A 13,591-nucleotide genomic window follows, 5' to 3' on the forward strand; every position below is an offset into this window, starting at 1 on the left:
CTAAATTTATAACTAAAGCAATTATGATTCCACACCCATGCAGAGAATATGGGAATGGTGATATTTATAATTATCTGGTAATGGGCAAGAACATTTTGATCTTATTCTAAATTCCAATATTGAAATCTAATTAATTAAATATATAAAGTTAGCAATTGAAACACTTAATTCAATTAGTATTAGCTCAATACAAAGAGTGTATCCTTATTGAGAGGTGACATAAAACAGATGATTTATTTATTTGGCTTCTATAAAAAAAAAAAGCTACTCTATTTTGAATAGGAAAAAGTTTGGCATTTCCTCCACTCTGTTGGACAAACCTGGACCCTTGATGTTGTACACCCCTCGTTGGCAAATTTTCCCAAGATATTTAAATTAAATTATAGCGGCACCTGGCAACCCAATGAATCTCACCAATATAATATTTTTCTGGCAACTATTTGGACTTTCGACTGCATTTGTCTTTTTTGCTAGGTCGAGGGCAGATTTCGGGGGCCCAGGCCGGCCCCCTTTTAGAATGTAGTAGGGTGGTGTCATCTCAATCGGCCCCACTTTGGGCCCCCCTTTCGGACATCTCTGTCTGGACAATTAAATTAGGTATGGAGCACAATAGAGTGAGTAACCCAAAATTAGGGTCTGGATCCTAGGTCGACAGCAATATGTCATTAGGCAAATACACTCTATGGTCCCAAAATTAATAATTTGAGGCTAAAAATAGTATTAATATTACTACTATTTAGGAGTGGGAGCTGCTTTACATCCCCATTGTCCACTCCGGACAGTTCTTTTGAGCTAAAAAAATTTGCAGCAAAGCATTTCAATATTTGCTACAGCCAGGACTGCAGTAGTCTGCTGGTGGCATACCTCACCAACTGCCAATTTTAAACAATATATTTAAACATATGAGATAATTACTGTTTAATATTTATAAAACCTCATTTGCAAAACTTAAGGTAAGTTTTGATGAAAAACATAATAGACTAATAAATGTATCTTAATTATATCTTTAGAATATGGAAAAACTTGTTTACAGGTATAAAGCAATGTTATAATAGAATAGTATTCATATGGAATTGTCTGTACACATGAAATCAAATTTGTAATTATGACAATGAAATATCATTATTCTGTGAACATTATTTAGTAACATACAGTCGTACTTCTGTAGAAACACATATATGCATCACATAATAATCTTCTTAATGGCTCTTTCAATTCTCGATCAGAAATATGCTCGTAAGCTTTTGGGTTCTCAATCCACGATTGGAAGTCCGGGAGTGGTGTGATCTTAGGAATGTTGTAGCCATCGAAGTCTCCTAAAATACAATTTTTTATTAGAATATAATATGATATTCTCTCACAAAAAGGACTGAAACGCTCACACATCATAGTGGAGCTATAAATAAGCTAGAAAAGCTTATAGGTCGCAGCTTGGAAATCATCGTAAATAATATTCCAATTAAGTTTGCTGCACCGTAAACAAAATATAAACAAATGGATAAATAATAATAACAGTGCTCACATAGAACAATATGTTATAATCATATGAAGCATAGCTCTTCAACAGAAAGTTGCTTTATATACGTATACATTGTATATATTATTTTTTATTAATTTAGACAATTATTTTTTTCTTAACTAGGCTAAGCAGTCAACTCACCTATTCTATCTGCCATACTATCAAAAAACAGCCATTGTGAATCAGCCTTTTCTCCAGCCTTAACAAATGCTACATAATGACTTGTTTCAATGCAGACAACAGCAAAAAGTTCCATCACTTCAGTGTGTAGCTCCTTCCGTTCTTCCTCTTCGTCGAGCTCCTTCGGAAAGTGTTCAGGAACACTGAGGAGGCGAGGCTCTCCATGGGTTTGATTCTGGGGCTTCTTGTGAACCTAGTGAAATTTAATTGATTAATTGAATAAGGGTAATTGTAATTTACTATTTAGCATATTTTAGCTATTTTGTATTTGGAGTATCATTACTTTCTGCAAATTTTTTCCTTTTGTTTTGTCAATTACATTACTATTGATATTGACATATTAGAACTAAAATAAATATATAAACATGGTTAACTATATATGACTGGCTCTGTCAAAAAACCAGCCATTTGTCGGAAAAGTTCAAAATTGTTTTGGTATTTTTAGATTCTATATGCATTCCTCTTTGAAACAGTGTTTATTTGATGAGAATTGGTTGAGTATTAACAAACTTATAAATATTTAATTCATTGGATATCACTCATGTAGGTTTTGAAGAAACAGCTTCCTAAGATTCCAAAATCAATAATTTAGTAAGATTTGTATTTCAAAAATAATTTTAAATATATAATAAATATAGTGATTGATGGCTTGTCATACTATTTGTACTTAAACTCGGTGCACATTCTCTAATAGTTTAGTGATTAATATTTTGCAGAAATGTTCTTCAATATATCTTCTTTTATAAAATGCAAAAATCTTGAAAATGTTCAAAATTCTGGTTCTCGAACCTTCTGGGTGCTTGTGCAAACTTAGAAACTGCGAAAAATGTCAGGTTTTGCCAGAGCCGATCACATAATTGTGACGTATGGTTTGCTTACCCTGTCATAGCATGAATGGCAGTAGGCTGTAATTTGTTCGCCTCCTAGTTTTGCACTGCTACAGTCTCGGCATTCTAGGTAGGATAGACGTCCACACACAACACAAGGTCTTGGAACTAAAATGAAAATATTTTTATCTATACATTTCTGAATTGTTTGATATACCGTCGGTTTTAAGCTATGAACAATTTTTGAATTCCTTACTTTTTTATACTTAACTTATTAATATAATTATCATTTTTATTATTATTTAATATTATTTATTTAGGCAGAAGATAAATGAACAATGCAAATATTTATTCTAATTTAATAAGATAAAGCTTCAAGGATCCCAAAAGTTGGAAACCTAAGTGAAATGCTTTGAGTTTTAGTGCATTAAAGAAAACTAAACTAAACAAAAACATTTAGTTTTTAACTTACAATCTTCCAGCATGTGTGTGATATCGAGCTCGAGAGTAGGCAAGATACGGTTGTACAGCTTGTAACCTTTGCCGAATCGGGGCATCTGTACAATGAAGCACGACGGTATCTCAATAAACTTGATGTCGGTGTTGAGGAAAGATTGCTCGAGTAGAGTCTGTACGTTCGGAGTTCCTTTTAACGTATCGTCACGCTCCATAAACATCTGGTAGAAATTCATCTCTTGTGCAGCTTTCGTTCCATGAACCCTGGAAAATTATTACATAAAAATAATGGAATGGATTGGATTTGTTCAGTGTAAACACCAAGGATAACCTAAGAAAGTTTGACGACATACTCCTAGAGAAGTGAGACACTTCTGATGGTCATGGGCCACATACCGTAAAACAATCTCTTACTCTTTTCAGTAGACTGTATCGCGTTCTTTAATGTGTACCAATGCCATATTATACATGGGACCAACAACTTAACATATTTTCCCGAAAGACAGTGTGCTTTTTACCCTTCCCCTCTCCGAATGAGAAGTAAAGGGTATTGCAATAGCATGCATCTATCTGTGTGGCTGTGTCCTTCCAGACGCATTACTCAAAAACAATGGACCGATTTACTTCAAATTTTCAACACAATGACAATGTTACATGTATATGGTCCTCCTTAAATTTGGTGCTGATCGGAAGTAAGATGCAGAATTTAGAATGTTATCTATATATTTTCCGGCTGCAACAGACAGAGCCTCGTTTGGCTAGGTTGAGCTGACTCAAGCGAATTGACCGTGGGCCACAGCAAGTGGTGTGCAAACTTGCCTGGTTGATGGACTTTTCATACCAGTATATTTGTACTGAAAATAAATGAGCTTTGATTGTTTACCCCAGTCATTGCACCACATGAATGCAAGGGTTTCCATACCTAATCTTAAATAGAGGGTCACTTTTCAATACTTCTTGAAGGAGGGTTGTCAAGAACTCTTCTGGATCCTTTTCTTGATCTCTCATTCCAGCAGTTGTTCCCAGTGCATCTAGAAGTTCACGAAGTTTCTTAATGTTTTCTGCTTTAACAATGCCGTTCCTATAAACACAAAGAAAGATGGTTCAAAATATTTAGACCCATAGACTAAGGAATTCCAACGGACATGCATATAAATAGCAATATTTTTTACATAAACCAGGATTCGGCAAACTCGATCCCATGGAGATTTCAATGTGATGAGGTGCTTGCAACTAGTCGTGAAGACCGGGTTAGACAGCCGACAATTAGCAGGTGGCATTACTTTTACGAGATTTAATTTTAAATATACTGTTGGGGCGCTTAGCCAAGTATACATATCCAACATGGTCTTGTATTATTGGAATACTTGTTTAATAACTGATATCGCATTGTAAGTATGTACAATATGCTAACACAGCATGTTCAACATTAGCAAAATAATGTGTGAAAATGCAACTATAAAATAAGCACTGCTTTAAATTAAATGGCATTCTTGGAATTAACCCTACACTAAATCCTACAAAAATGTTTAAAGCCCCTATGCTGGTTATTGGAAAATTTACGATTATTACATGTTGTATTGGTACACAACCGAAAATATTGCAATATCAGATTCAACATAAGAACAAAAATTTCCTGTCTTTAAATAATGAGACACTGCTTTGCATCTTGTGAGAATATAGCATGGTATAAATTTTAATAGATACCGTAAATGCTCGAATGAGCGCTGCACCAAACCTGATTTTTTTCGCTAAGAGCAGCGGCGCTTAATCAAGAATATATTACATTATCCTGTGTGTAACGAAACACTTTGAGAAACAGGGTTTTTATTTAATACAATGTACTGTATACAGTGTTAAAATGAATAAATAACACAATGAAGACACAAGCATTTCTTTATAAACATTTTATTTACAATGACGTAGAACCTGTGATAGTCCTATTGAACTACGGAAATATGTGAGACAGGTAACATGAAAATAGGCACGGAGAGCAACAGGACAAGATTTTTTTTATAAGCCCCACTCTCGAATGAAGCCTCCAAAAATTTTATAAGCACAGCAGCACTTATTTGAGCATTTACGGTACTGTATGTCGAAAAAGTGGTCTTAAAGTTAGAAAGGTCTCAACTTTTAAGGCAAACTGTATAGATATTTAAAAAAAAACTGAAATTAGACATTTATTTACTTCCTTAATGGGTAGACAATGTCTTCCTTTAGTACTCTTTGGACTTCAGTGTACTCTTTAAGGTCATTCTCATTACCAGGACGATGCAGCAGCTCATCAAAAACATCCACAAATGCAAACATGCTGAAAATGGTAGAATCTAAGTAGCAGGAATTCAGATCTCCTTGGATACCCATTGCACCATAGTCATGTTGTTTTGACTGCATTGGTGGTATGGTGATTTCAGTTACCGAAGGTGAATCAAATACAAAATAATCTGAAGTCAAAAATGCAAACATAAACATTATGTTCGGAATGTAGTCTGAAAACTAAATTGTACCTGCACAACCTTATAACTCTCTTTGGTCTTATATTAGTCACCTGCCTTTCCCACAAATGCAATGGAGCAATAATCATTCTTTCATGTGGATCTGAAATAAGTCTTGTTAATGCTTATAAACTGGAGTTATGACCTATCAAAAAAAATGTAAATTTTTTTAATAATGCAAATGATAAGCAGGGTGCTGAGTGTTACTACCCCTGGTCACTGGATAACATACAACTGCAAATGAGCACGAAGGGCAACCTTCACTTCTACCTGAGGTGTATACCTAGTCATGCACATGTACTCAGAGCACAAAACTACTACAGTCAATGCCACAACAGGTACCCATTTATACTCTCGGGTAGAGACAAACATAGAGGGCATTGCCCAATGGAGAATTGCACAGCGAAAGTTTTAAACCCCTGACCTAAAGGTTGGGAGTTTAAGCCACAATCGATACGCCAACTGCTTCTACATATGTGGCGAAGAAAAGTAAAAAAATCGTGTTTTGGAGATAACGACCAAAGCATTTTGGAATGTCAAAAATTTTCGAAATATATTTTATTTTACTAAACTACACTTGATATACCTATGCATCATGCTATGTTGTTATTTTAACAATGGCATTTTCAATGTTAAAACAGGATTTTTTAATGATTTGGTGATGTTCTCTGCCTAAGAAATTGCCAAAATTGTAAACTTTGAAGGTTGACTTCTCAATACTGTTCTTTAAACAGCTGTATATTTAAATGCCTGTCACTTCACAACATGTCGTATTTAAATGATTCTTTTACCATTTTATAACTTCCATTTTACTCTTTACTCTTTAACACTGTAATGGGTTGGGCATGGAGTGACTGCTTAGACTTGTCTTTGCCATACATAGGCCTAATCAGTATAAATTGTATATGTGTCTCTATTGTATGTAGTGGGAGGGGACTCCATCACTCAACAAAGGAAGGAATAGCAGAATGGTCTTCATATTACCTGGTCTCTGTTCAGCCCCAAAGTTTTCTGTTGGAGCTGAGAAACGAGCATCAGGTTTGCATTTTGAAACAGGCATGAAGAGGGCTCTGCGTGGGGCTGTTTGAAAGTAACGTTTTTCTCCAAACGTTCCATCTGTTGCTGCACTGCAATACCTTTCCAACACCGTACATGGGTATTCCAGCGACATGAACTTCAACCATTGATCCAACACTAAAATTATGTTTAGGTTCTGAGGTGACTCTACTTACATATTTCGGTTCTGAGGGTGGTCTACTTACTGCCATATCATCTGACTTGGAAGCTTTTATAGGTTTTGTTTCAATTTCCGGAGATTTAGGTTTATCTGTAATCCAATTTAAATTCAATAAAGCTTATGTACACAGAGAAGTTGTCTCTTCATAAAATCCAATACAGTTTGTTAAAATGCATTCCGACGTAATTACATTGTCAAGCATTTTCTTGGCTAAAGAATGTATGGTTATAATGTCTAATAACTACAATTATATTGGTTAACCATGTTTTAACTAATAACAGTTGCAATAGAAAGGGCCCTGTCTAAGGTATGGTACAATAAGGATGTCACTATGCTTAGGTAAGTTAAACAATCCAATCTTTCAATCTAGATGTGGCCTAGCTACGGCATTCTGAGAATCCGCCAATAAGTTTGTGTCACTTAGCAAAAATTAAAATAAGCTGCTTCCTTGCTTTAATGAACTGATTATAAAATTAGCCTAATTAACTGTTAATAATGTAATTTAAGTGTTTTCACATAATCCCCAAAGTTCTAAAAATATTATTTTGTGTCTTTTTAGTGGTGTCAATATTTATGTTATTACAAAAATTACCTTTCAACATATCTGCCAAATCCTTTCTATGAATGTTTTCAAGTGTTTCAGCAAGAACAGACTTGAAGTTACCTTTATGCTGTTCCCTAGATTGGATCAATAAATGACGTGCTTCTAATTCAAAATCTTTTAGGTCATGTGTAGATGAGCTACTTTTGGGTATTTTCAAGTAAGTTTTCAATGCTGTAACATCTATTTCAATTAGAGCTTCTGCAATTATTTCAATAATTTCATCTGAAACCTGGTCGGCATCAGCATAGTCTATTTCGACATAGTCAGTGTCCATTTTTTCTAGTTGGTCATTACCTAAAAGAAAAAAAGGAAAATTAAAAATATGATTATAAATTTAGAGCTTGAGCTGTTCACCTTTTATTTTTACGGTCCAGGATTCAAATTCTGAAATAAATTGTTATTTTTTTTTCTAGTTGCACTTCCATGAGTTGTCATGCTTTCATCCATTTATGTCTGTACTAAATATAAAAATCCTGGGTTCTCCATTCCTAATTGGTTGATGCAATGTTTGTACTTGTGTTATTTCTATAATTATATACTCCCTGAATAGGAAGTATATATTTATTCAATGTTTAAATTGGTTTTTTTTTTAAAGATTATAATTTTTTTTATGACTGATGAGTACAACTTACCTGAAAACACATTTTTGAGGACGTCTGTGAAACCATTACTGCCAAGTAACTTTACCAACTCCTGTTTTTTATCCTTAGTGCGATCCAACTGAGCCCTCCAGGCAAACAACATTGCTTTCATTAGAGCAAACTCATTTACAAACTTCCGCTGAAAATATCTTAAATGTGATTCCTTGAAATTCAGAACTCTATATAATGTTTCTTTATCAACTTTAATTTTTCTAAGCTGGACTAAAAGTAGGTGAATGGCACCATCCTCGAGACCTATTGACCAAAAAAAAAAAAAAAAAAAAAATCATTAATAACTCCTTTCTTTTTCTGAAAGACTTATAGCATTATGATTGCAAGTGTGTAAAGACAATATTTTTGGTAACAGTATTTCTTCTATAATAGTGCTTGTCAAACTAGAGGCTTATGGATAAAATAGTGGATATAGGTAAAAGGCCAATATTATGACAGATTCTGATACTCTGGCAATGGCCCTGTCCCTGCCTTTTTTTATAGTTCTGTCAATTCTAAACAATCGCGGCATCTATTCTGGAAAAGGGTATTTGAGGGGTTGTCTATTTGAGGGAGGCATTTAAGTTTTTTGGTGTAAAATGGATACTTATACACTTAAATAAACGCCCTTAATTTCACTGCATTCTATTTGAAGAAGGCGTTTATTCCAAAAGAGGCTATAGAGGGGGGCGTTAAATTTATTTGAGGGGGCGTTTATTTGAATAAATATTTAAATCAGACTATTATTCATATACATACCACCAAGCAAATGGTTGGCTAAATCATCTTGTCCTTTGATCTTCAAAGCCTTGGCCAGTATGCCAAGTTTATCCACTTCAGATGATTGTCGTTTTTTCCACTTAATGAAGGCTTCATAAGCCTGTTTGGACTTGTCCATAATTTGGTCATATTTAATTTCTTCAATCTCTTTTTTTGTCATGCCAAGCTCCATAGCAACACCCTCCCATGATGATGAAATCTCAACAGACAGCTGCTGTAGAAAAACATCGTCTAACCCTACAAAGGTATATTACAGCATAATAAAATGTAGATTATATTTTCTATAGTCATGTGTGATGTGTTAGCTATACAAATTTGATTGGGAAATGAGGGAAAAGTTCGGATACTTGAAGGCTGGGGGTGTGGGCCTGCTCAGAGAGGTGGGAATGCTTGATTGAGGTGCAATCCTTAGAAAGGCAGGGAGGGTGGAAAGTGTGGGATTGAGTGGTGGAAGATACTTATGGGAGTTAAGGGCACTAAAGGGAGGTAGGAAGTTTCAGTAATAAAGGCGGTGATGCTCGGGAATGCTTAGATGCTTATACTGTACTGTAGGGCAACTTTTGATTTGGTGATGTTTGAAGGAAGTGGGGGATATATTTAGGAGTTGCTTGATGAAGATGGGGATGATTGCAAAAATGATTACTAAGGAGGTAGAGCAGATTGGAGGGGTTGGGCTACTCCATTAAAAGTTGGGGTGCTAGTGAACTCTTAAAAGTTTATTTTTAAATAAACCTTTGAAAGGATAATTTTATATTGCAAATTTTGAATTATAAGTACTGCATATGTGAATATTTTATGTTATTTTGAAGACATCAAAAGCAGGTGCTAAGGGGCATTCTCCCTCGATGAAGCCCCAATGCGCCACCTGCTGGAAATTTGCTGAGCAAAAAAATAATTACATTCATGTAGTTAAAAATCACCATATATCACCTTATTTGTAAAGCTAAATTCTAAAACCTGATGATCTGTTTCAATGCAAAATCTGTTCTGGAGAAATACGTGAAACTGACATTGCCAACAATAGCATTCTGATTGGCAATTTGATGTTGACGGACCTCGCCCACAAGGTTGCCCACTTAAGTCATGGCACTGTGAGAGGGGATCTTCACAGATTAAACCTCAACCCAGAAGTTGCCGCAGATCGTACCACCTGGTCTCACAAGAAGCAGCCACCTTACAGCTAACTACACAGCCTCCCAACGCTCTAACCCTTGCATGCAGGGACAAAAGACTTTAAAAGATGATGATGATGATAATGATGAAATCCCCTCACTACATCATTAAGCCCCCCTCCCTGCTAAACCTTTCCACCCCCATTATCCCCCAATGTCAATACTCCTTGATATGCTACTGGATGACATTACCTTGGATCAAAAATGTTGCCACACGTTGAAAGCCAAGTTGATCGAGAACAGACGCAAGGAACGACACCTTATCTGAGACAGCCGGTTGGTTAGTCCTCCAGATAAACAGGACTTCAATACACATTGCTTTGTATTCAGTTTTTTGCTTTTTACAGATTTGAGCAATAATATCAGCAGATAAATTCAACTTTTCCGCAAGAGTATCCCATTTGTGGTAAGCCTCTTGTGCAACAAATTCCAGAATATCATCGTCTACACCTATGAAAAGCAATAGATTTTAAATTGATTAAATGTCAATTTAAGAGTTTATGTTATCAAAATACTTAAGGGGCAGATTTAGGTAGGGGGAACTTTTCCTCGGTTTTACTACTGTCGTATTTTATTTTTAAACAGAAAAAGATACAAATAATCACACTTGATTTTAATTTGTGATGATGCTGAAAAAATGGTTTATTGAGTATCAAGCAAATATTTATGTTGTTTGTATGGCATGCATACAAACAACATGAACCTAAAGATATGTTTAAATTGAAAAACAATGCATAGGGCCTAGTTGTTCTAATGGGCTGTTCACTACAATACAACGCTCAAGTTTATTTTTGTACTCAAAACTTTAAAGCAATAGTGTGTAGTTTTTATATAAACCAGGCTTTACAAAAACAATTCATGATGTTTCCTTTCAGTTTGATAGTGCAACAAATAGATGGATTGCTATGAATTCATTAAATTCAATTCAATTATTTTTTATTAAAAAAAAATTATTTTATTTTATTTTTGTTTAAATTTTTTAATTAATTTTTTTATTTTGTTTTATTTTGCAACTGCACAGAATAGAAATAACTGGAGATAAGCTATCATGGTGAACAGTCCAACCCATGCTAGCATGGATTAATTACGGACTTTATATTGATTGATTGATTTTTTAAAAAATTTTTGGAGTACTCTATGCAACCTAGAGCAATTTTTTGTTTTTGTAATATCTTGTTTTGTGCAAAATGAAATTGCAATAAAAAAAAAAAGTTAACCTAGGTACTCACTGCAGCCGACGCGATTCCATAGAGAACGCAACGCCATGACGCTTGCAACGAACAGGGATTGCAGCTTAAAAACGTACGAGAATAATCTATTAGCAATATTTGGCATGTTATTATATTAAATATTGAATACATCTACCGTAAAAACTCAGCTTAATCTCGGAAAGAAACCCATGGTTAGTTTGCAAAATTAGCCTCAAAAAGAAACCAATAGATATTCGAGATAGTACTGTACATACACTGTACATGAATTTAAAAAAAACAAAATAAATAAAAAACATGCTTGGTTTATACAGTAGTTTAGGTGATTTAATGCCAGTTAATCACTTCATGATGCAGATTTATGTTTTATGGTACAAATTCTCAAAATCTACAGCATTTATTTTGAAAAGAAGCCCCCTTTTTAACCTAGGTACTCACTGCAGCCGACGCGATTCCATAGAGAACGCAACGCCATGACGCTTGCAACGAACAGGGATTGCAGCTTAAAAACGTACGAGAATAATCTATTAGCAATATTTGGCATGTTATTATATTAAATATTGAATACATCTACCGTAAAAACTCAGCTTAATCTCGGAAAGAAACCCATGGTTAGTTTGCAAAATTAGCCTAAAAAAGAAACCAATAGATATTCGAGATAGTACTGTATATACACTGTACATGAATTTAAAAAAAAACAAAATAAATAAAAAACATGCTTGGTTTATACAGTAGTTTAGGTGATTTAATGCCAATTAATCACTTCATGATGCAGATTTATGTTTTATGGTACAAATTCCCAAAATCTACAGCATTTATTTTGAAAAGAAGCCCCCCTTTTCACTTTGTAAAAGTAGCCTTGAAACGAAGCCCATCCAAAGTTTGCATAAAAGGAAGAAGCCCAGGGCTTCAATTCAAGGTTTTACGGTATACATTTATCAGCTAGAACCAGAACCCTGCGGGTGTGTACGTTCCTTTGTACATAAACGTAGTTTAGAGGGATATGTAGTCTAGTAATGGTTTCTAATGTTTTTACGTACACCTACACCCCCATACAGGTCTGTCCATCAAATGCTGTATATTTACATACCTGCCAACATTTGAATATCAAAAATAGGGATGCTATTCATTGGTGACAAAAAATTAAGATGGCAATTATATCCTAATTCCTGTACAGTTGCTTGAAACAAAACAAGAGTTACTTAATTTTAAGTGTACTGTTTATTTACCTCACAACCAAGAAAAAATATTTAAGTTACATTTTAATCAGTAGGCTTACAGACTTCACCATGAAGGGCACGGTATGTTGCTTGTTTTGCTTGTTTCGCTGGATCTCATTGGAGTCATAACGTCAATATTTATTCGAATGACACTTATAATCTCTGTTCAACATTTCCAGCTTGTGTGTCATTAAAGCACTTTAAGTTTTTGTTGTCATGCTAGCTCGAAGCTTGGTTTTGTTTTTTCAACAATAGAAAAAAATATAAAATATTACCATAGTTCCCCGGGTAGAATCCCACACCGACTTTACGCCCAACTTCGCATACACGAATTTCCCCGGGTGATGTCCTAGGGTCTGAGTATTGGGTAAGTCGGCCTAGCAGGCCTTGCCAAGGTCGATAAATTTAACAAATGCTCAAAAAATAAAGGAATTGTCTCCCAATTCTGCCAACTTGAAACTCTTAAAATTGCTTAAAACTGATATTGGTCGCCATAAATTAAAATACAAAGCCCATTCTTGTAAATTACTTTGTTGTTTACTGTCGCTAAAAATAAGCAGCTCGCTAACTGCGGCTAAAGTAAAGATAGACAACACCGCGGTCCGTCCCTGAAAAGACCTGCCGAGATAACAAATTTTGAAGTATGATTAACATTTTCGGGTATCCAAAGCTGTCATGTCCTAAAAAGCACCCCACCTTAACCAAAACCATGGTAGGGCTGGGGTGGTGTTGGGTTACACCACAAAATGTCCTTCATTTTTATTTTTTCACAATTTGGCAGATTTGCCACTGTTTTGAACTTGATTGGTCAAACCACAGAACCAAAGTTGGCGGTTTTAGAAGTCAAACTTATCCATTTATCATCTAAAATAGTCTTCATTGTTTGACATACCTCCTCCATGGTTTGACAACAACAAATTTTCTTTCGTTCTTCGTTCAAAATCTGCTTAGTGACACGCATGCGTAATAAGTAGAATAGTTATCACAATAACTACAACCACTGCTCTGCATACTGCATGTCACGCATGCGCTGTATGGTGGTAGATAAAACGTGCCTCGGTCAATGATTTATTTTAGAGTTTGCAGAGAGTTAAGAATACGGAATACTCATTTATTTTACATATACTAGTATACATGACATGACTATGTTGTAAACCAGTAAAATTACACAGCAGTCGTAAACAAAAAACTTCATAATACTGACGACACGTACGTTTTTCTGTGTTTAAAGTACAGTAACTGTGCACAATTAGTTACATCT

General features: G+C 34.9%; 2 protein-coding genes across 2 annotated transcripts in view; both read right to left on the reverse strand.

The window, feature by feature from the left end:
* Positions 1-461: 461 nt before the first annotated feature.
* LOC117123461 (ubiquitin carboxyl-terminal hydrolase CYLD-like) lies at positions 462-6,615 on the reverse strand (the record flags this gene model as incomplete). Its single annotated transcript, XM_033269378.1, has 7 exons — positions 462-1,316; positions 1,661-1,892; positions 2,579-2,694; positions 2,999-3,246; positions 3,905-4,063; positions 5,171-5,426; positions 6,462-6,615. Coding segments are annotated over 7 exons (1,341 nt in total), but the record flags the coding sequence as incomplete, so codon positions are not given.
* Position 6,616: 1 nt separating this feature from the next.
* LOC117123462 overlaps positions 6,617-13,591 on the reverse strand; it is a gene marked incomplete at its 3' end in the record, with an annotated part of 29,393 nt that continues 22,418 nt past the window's right edge. Inside the window, exons 8-12 of the mRNA XM_033269379.1 lie at positions 10,095-10,352; positions 8,710-8,967; positions 7,951-8,214; positions 7,307-7,612; positions 6,617-6,804 (exon numbers count right to left, since the gene is read on the reverse strand). Of these exons, the coding sequence (XP_033125270.1) occupies positions 6,617-6,804; positions 7,307-7,612; positions 7,951-8,214; positions 8,710-8,967; positions 10,095-10,352 (1,274 nt within the window). The remainder of the gene's footprint in view (positions 6,805-7,306; positions 7,613-7,950; positions 8,215-8,709; positions 8,968-10,094; positions 10,353-13,591) is intronic.

The sequence above is a fragment of the Anneissia japonica genome, unplaced genomic scaffold, assembly GCF_011630105.1.
Source record: "Anneissia japonica isolate Jap-2015-1 unplaced genomic scaffold, ASM1163010v1 scaffold287717_len1600092_cov198, whole genome shotgun sequence".
In the NCBI taxonomy this organism is placed as follows: Eukaryota; Metazoa; Echinodermata; class Crinoidea; order Comatulida; family Comatulidae; genus Anneissia; species Anneissia japonica.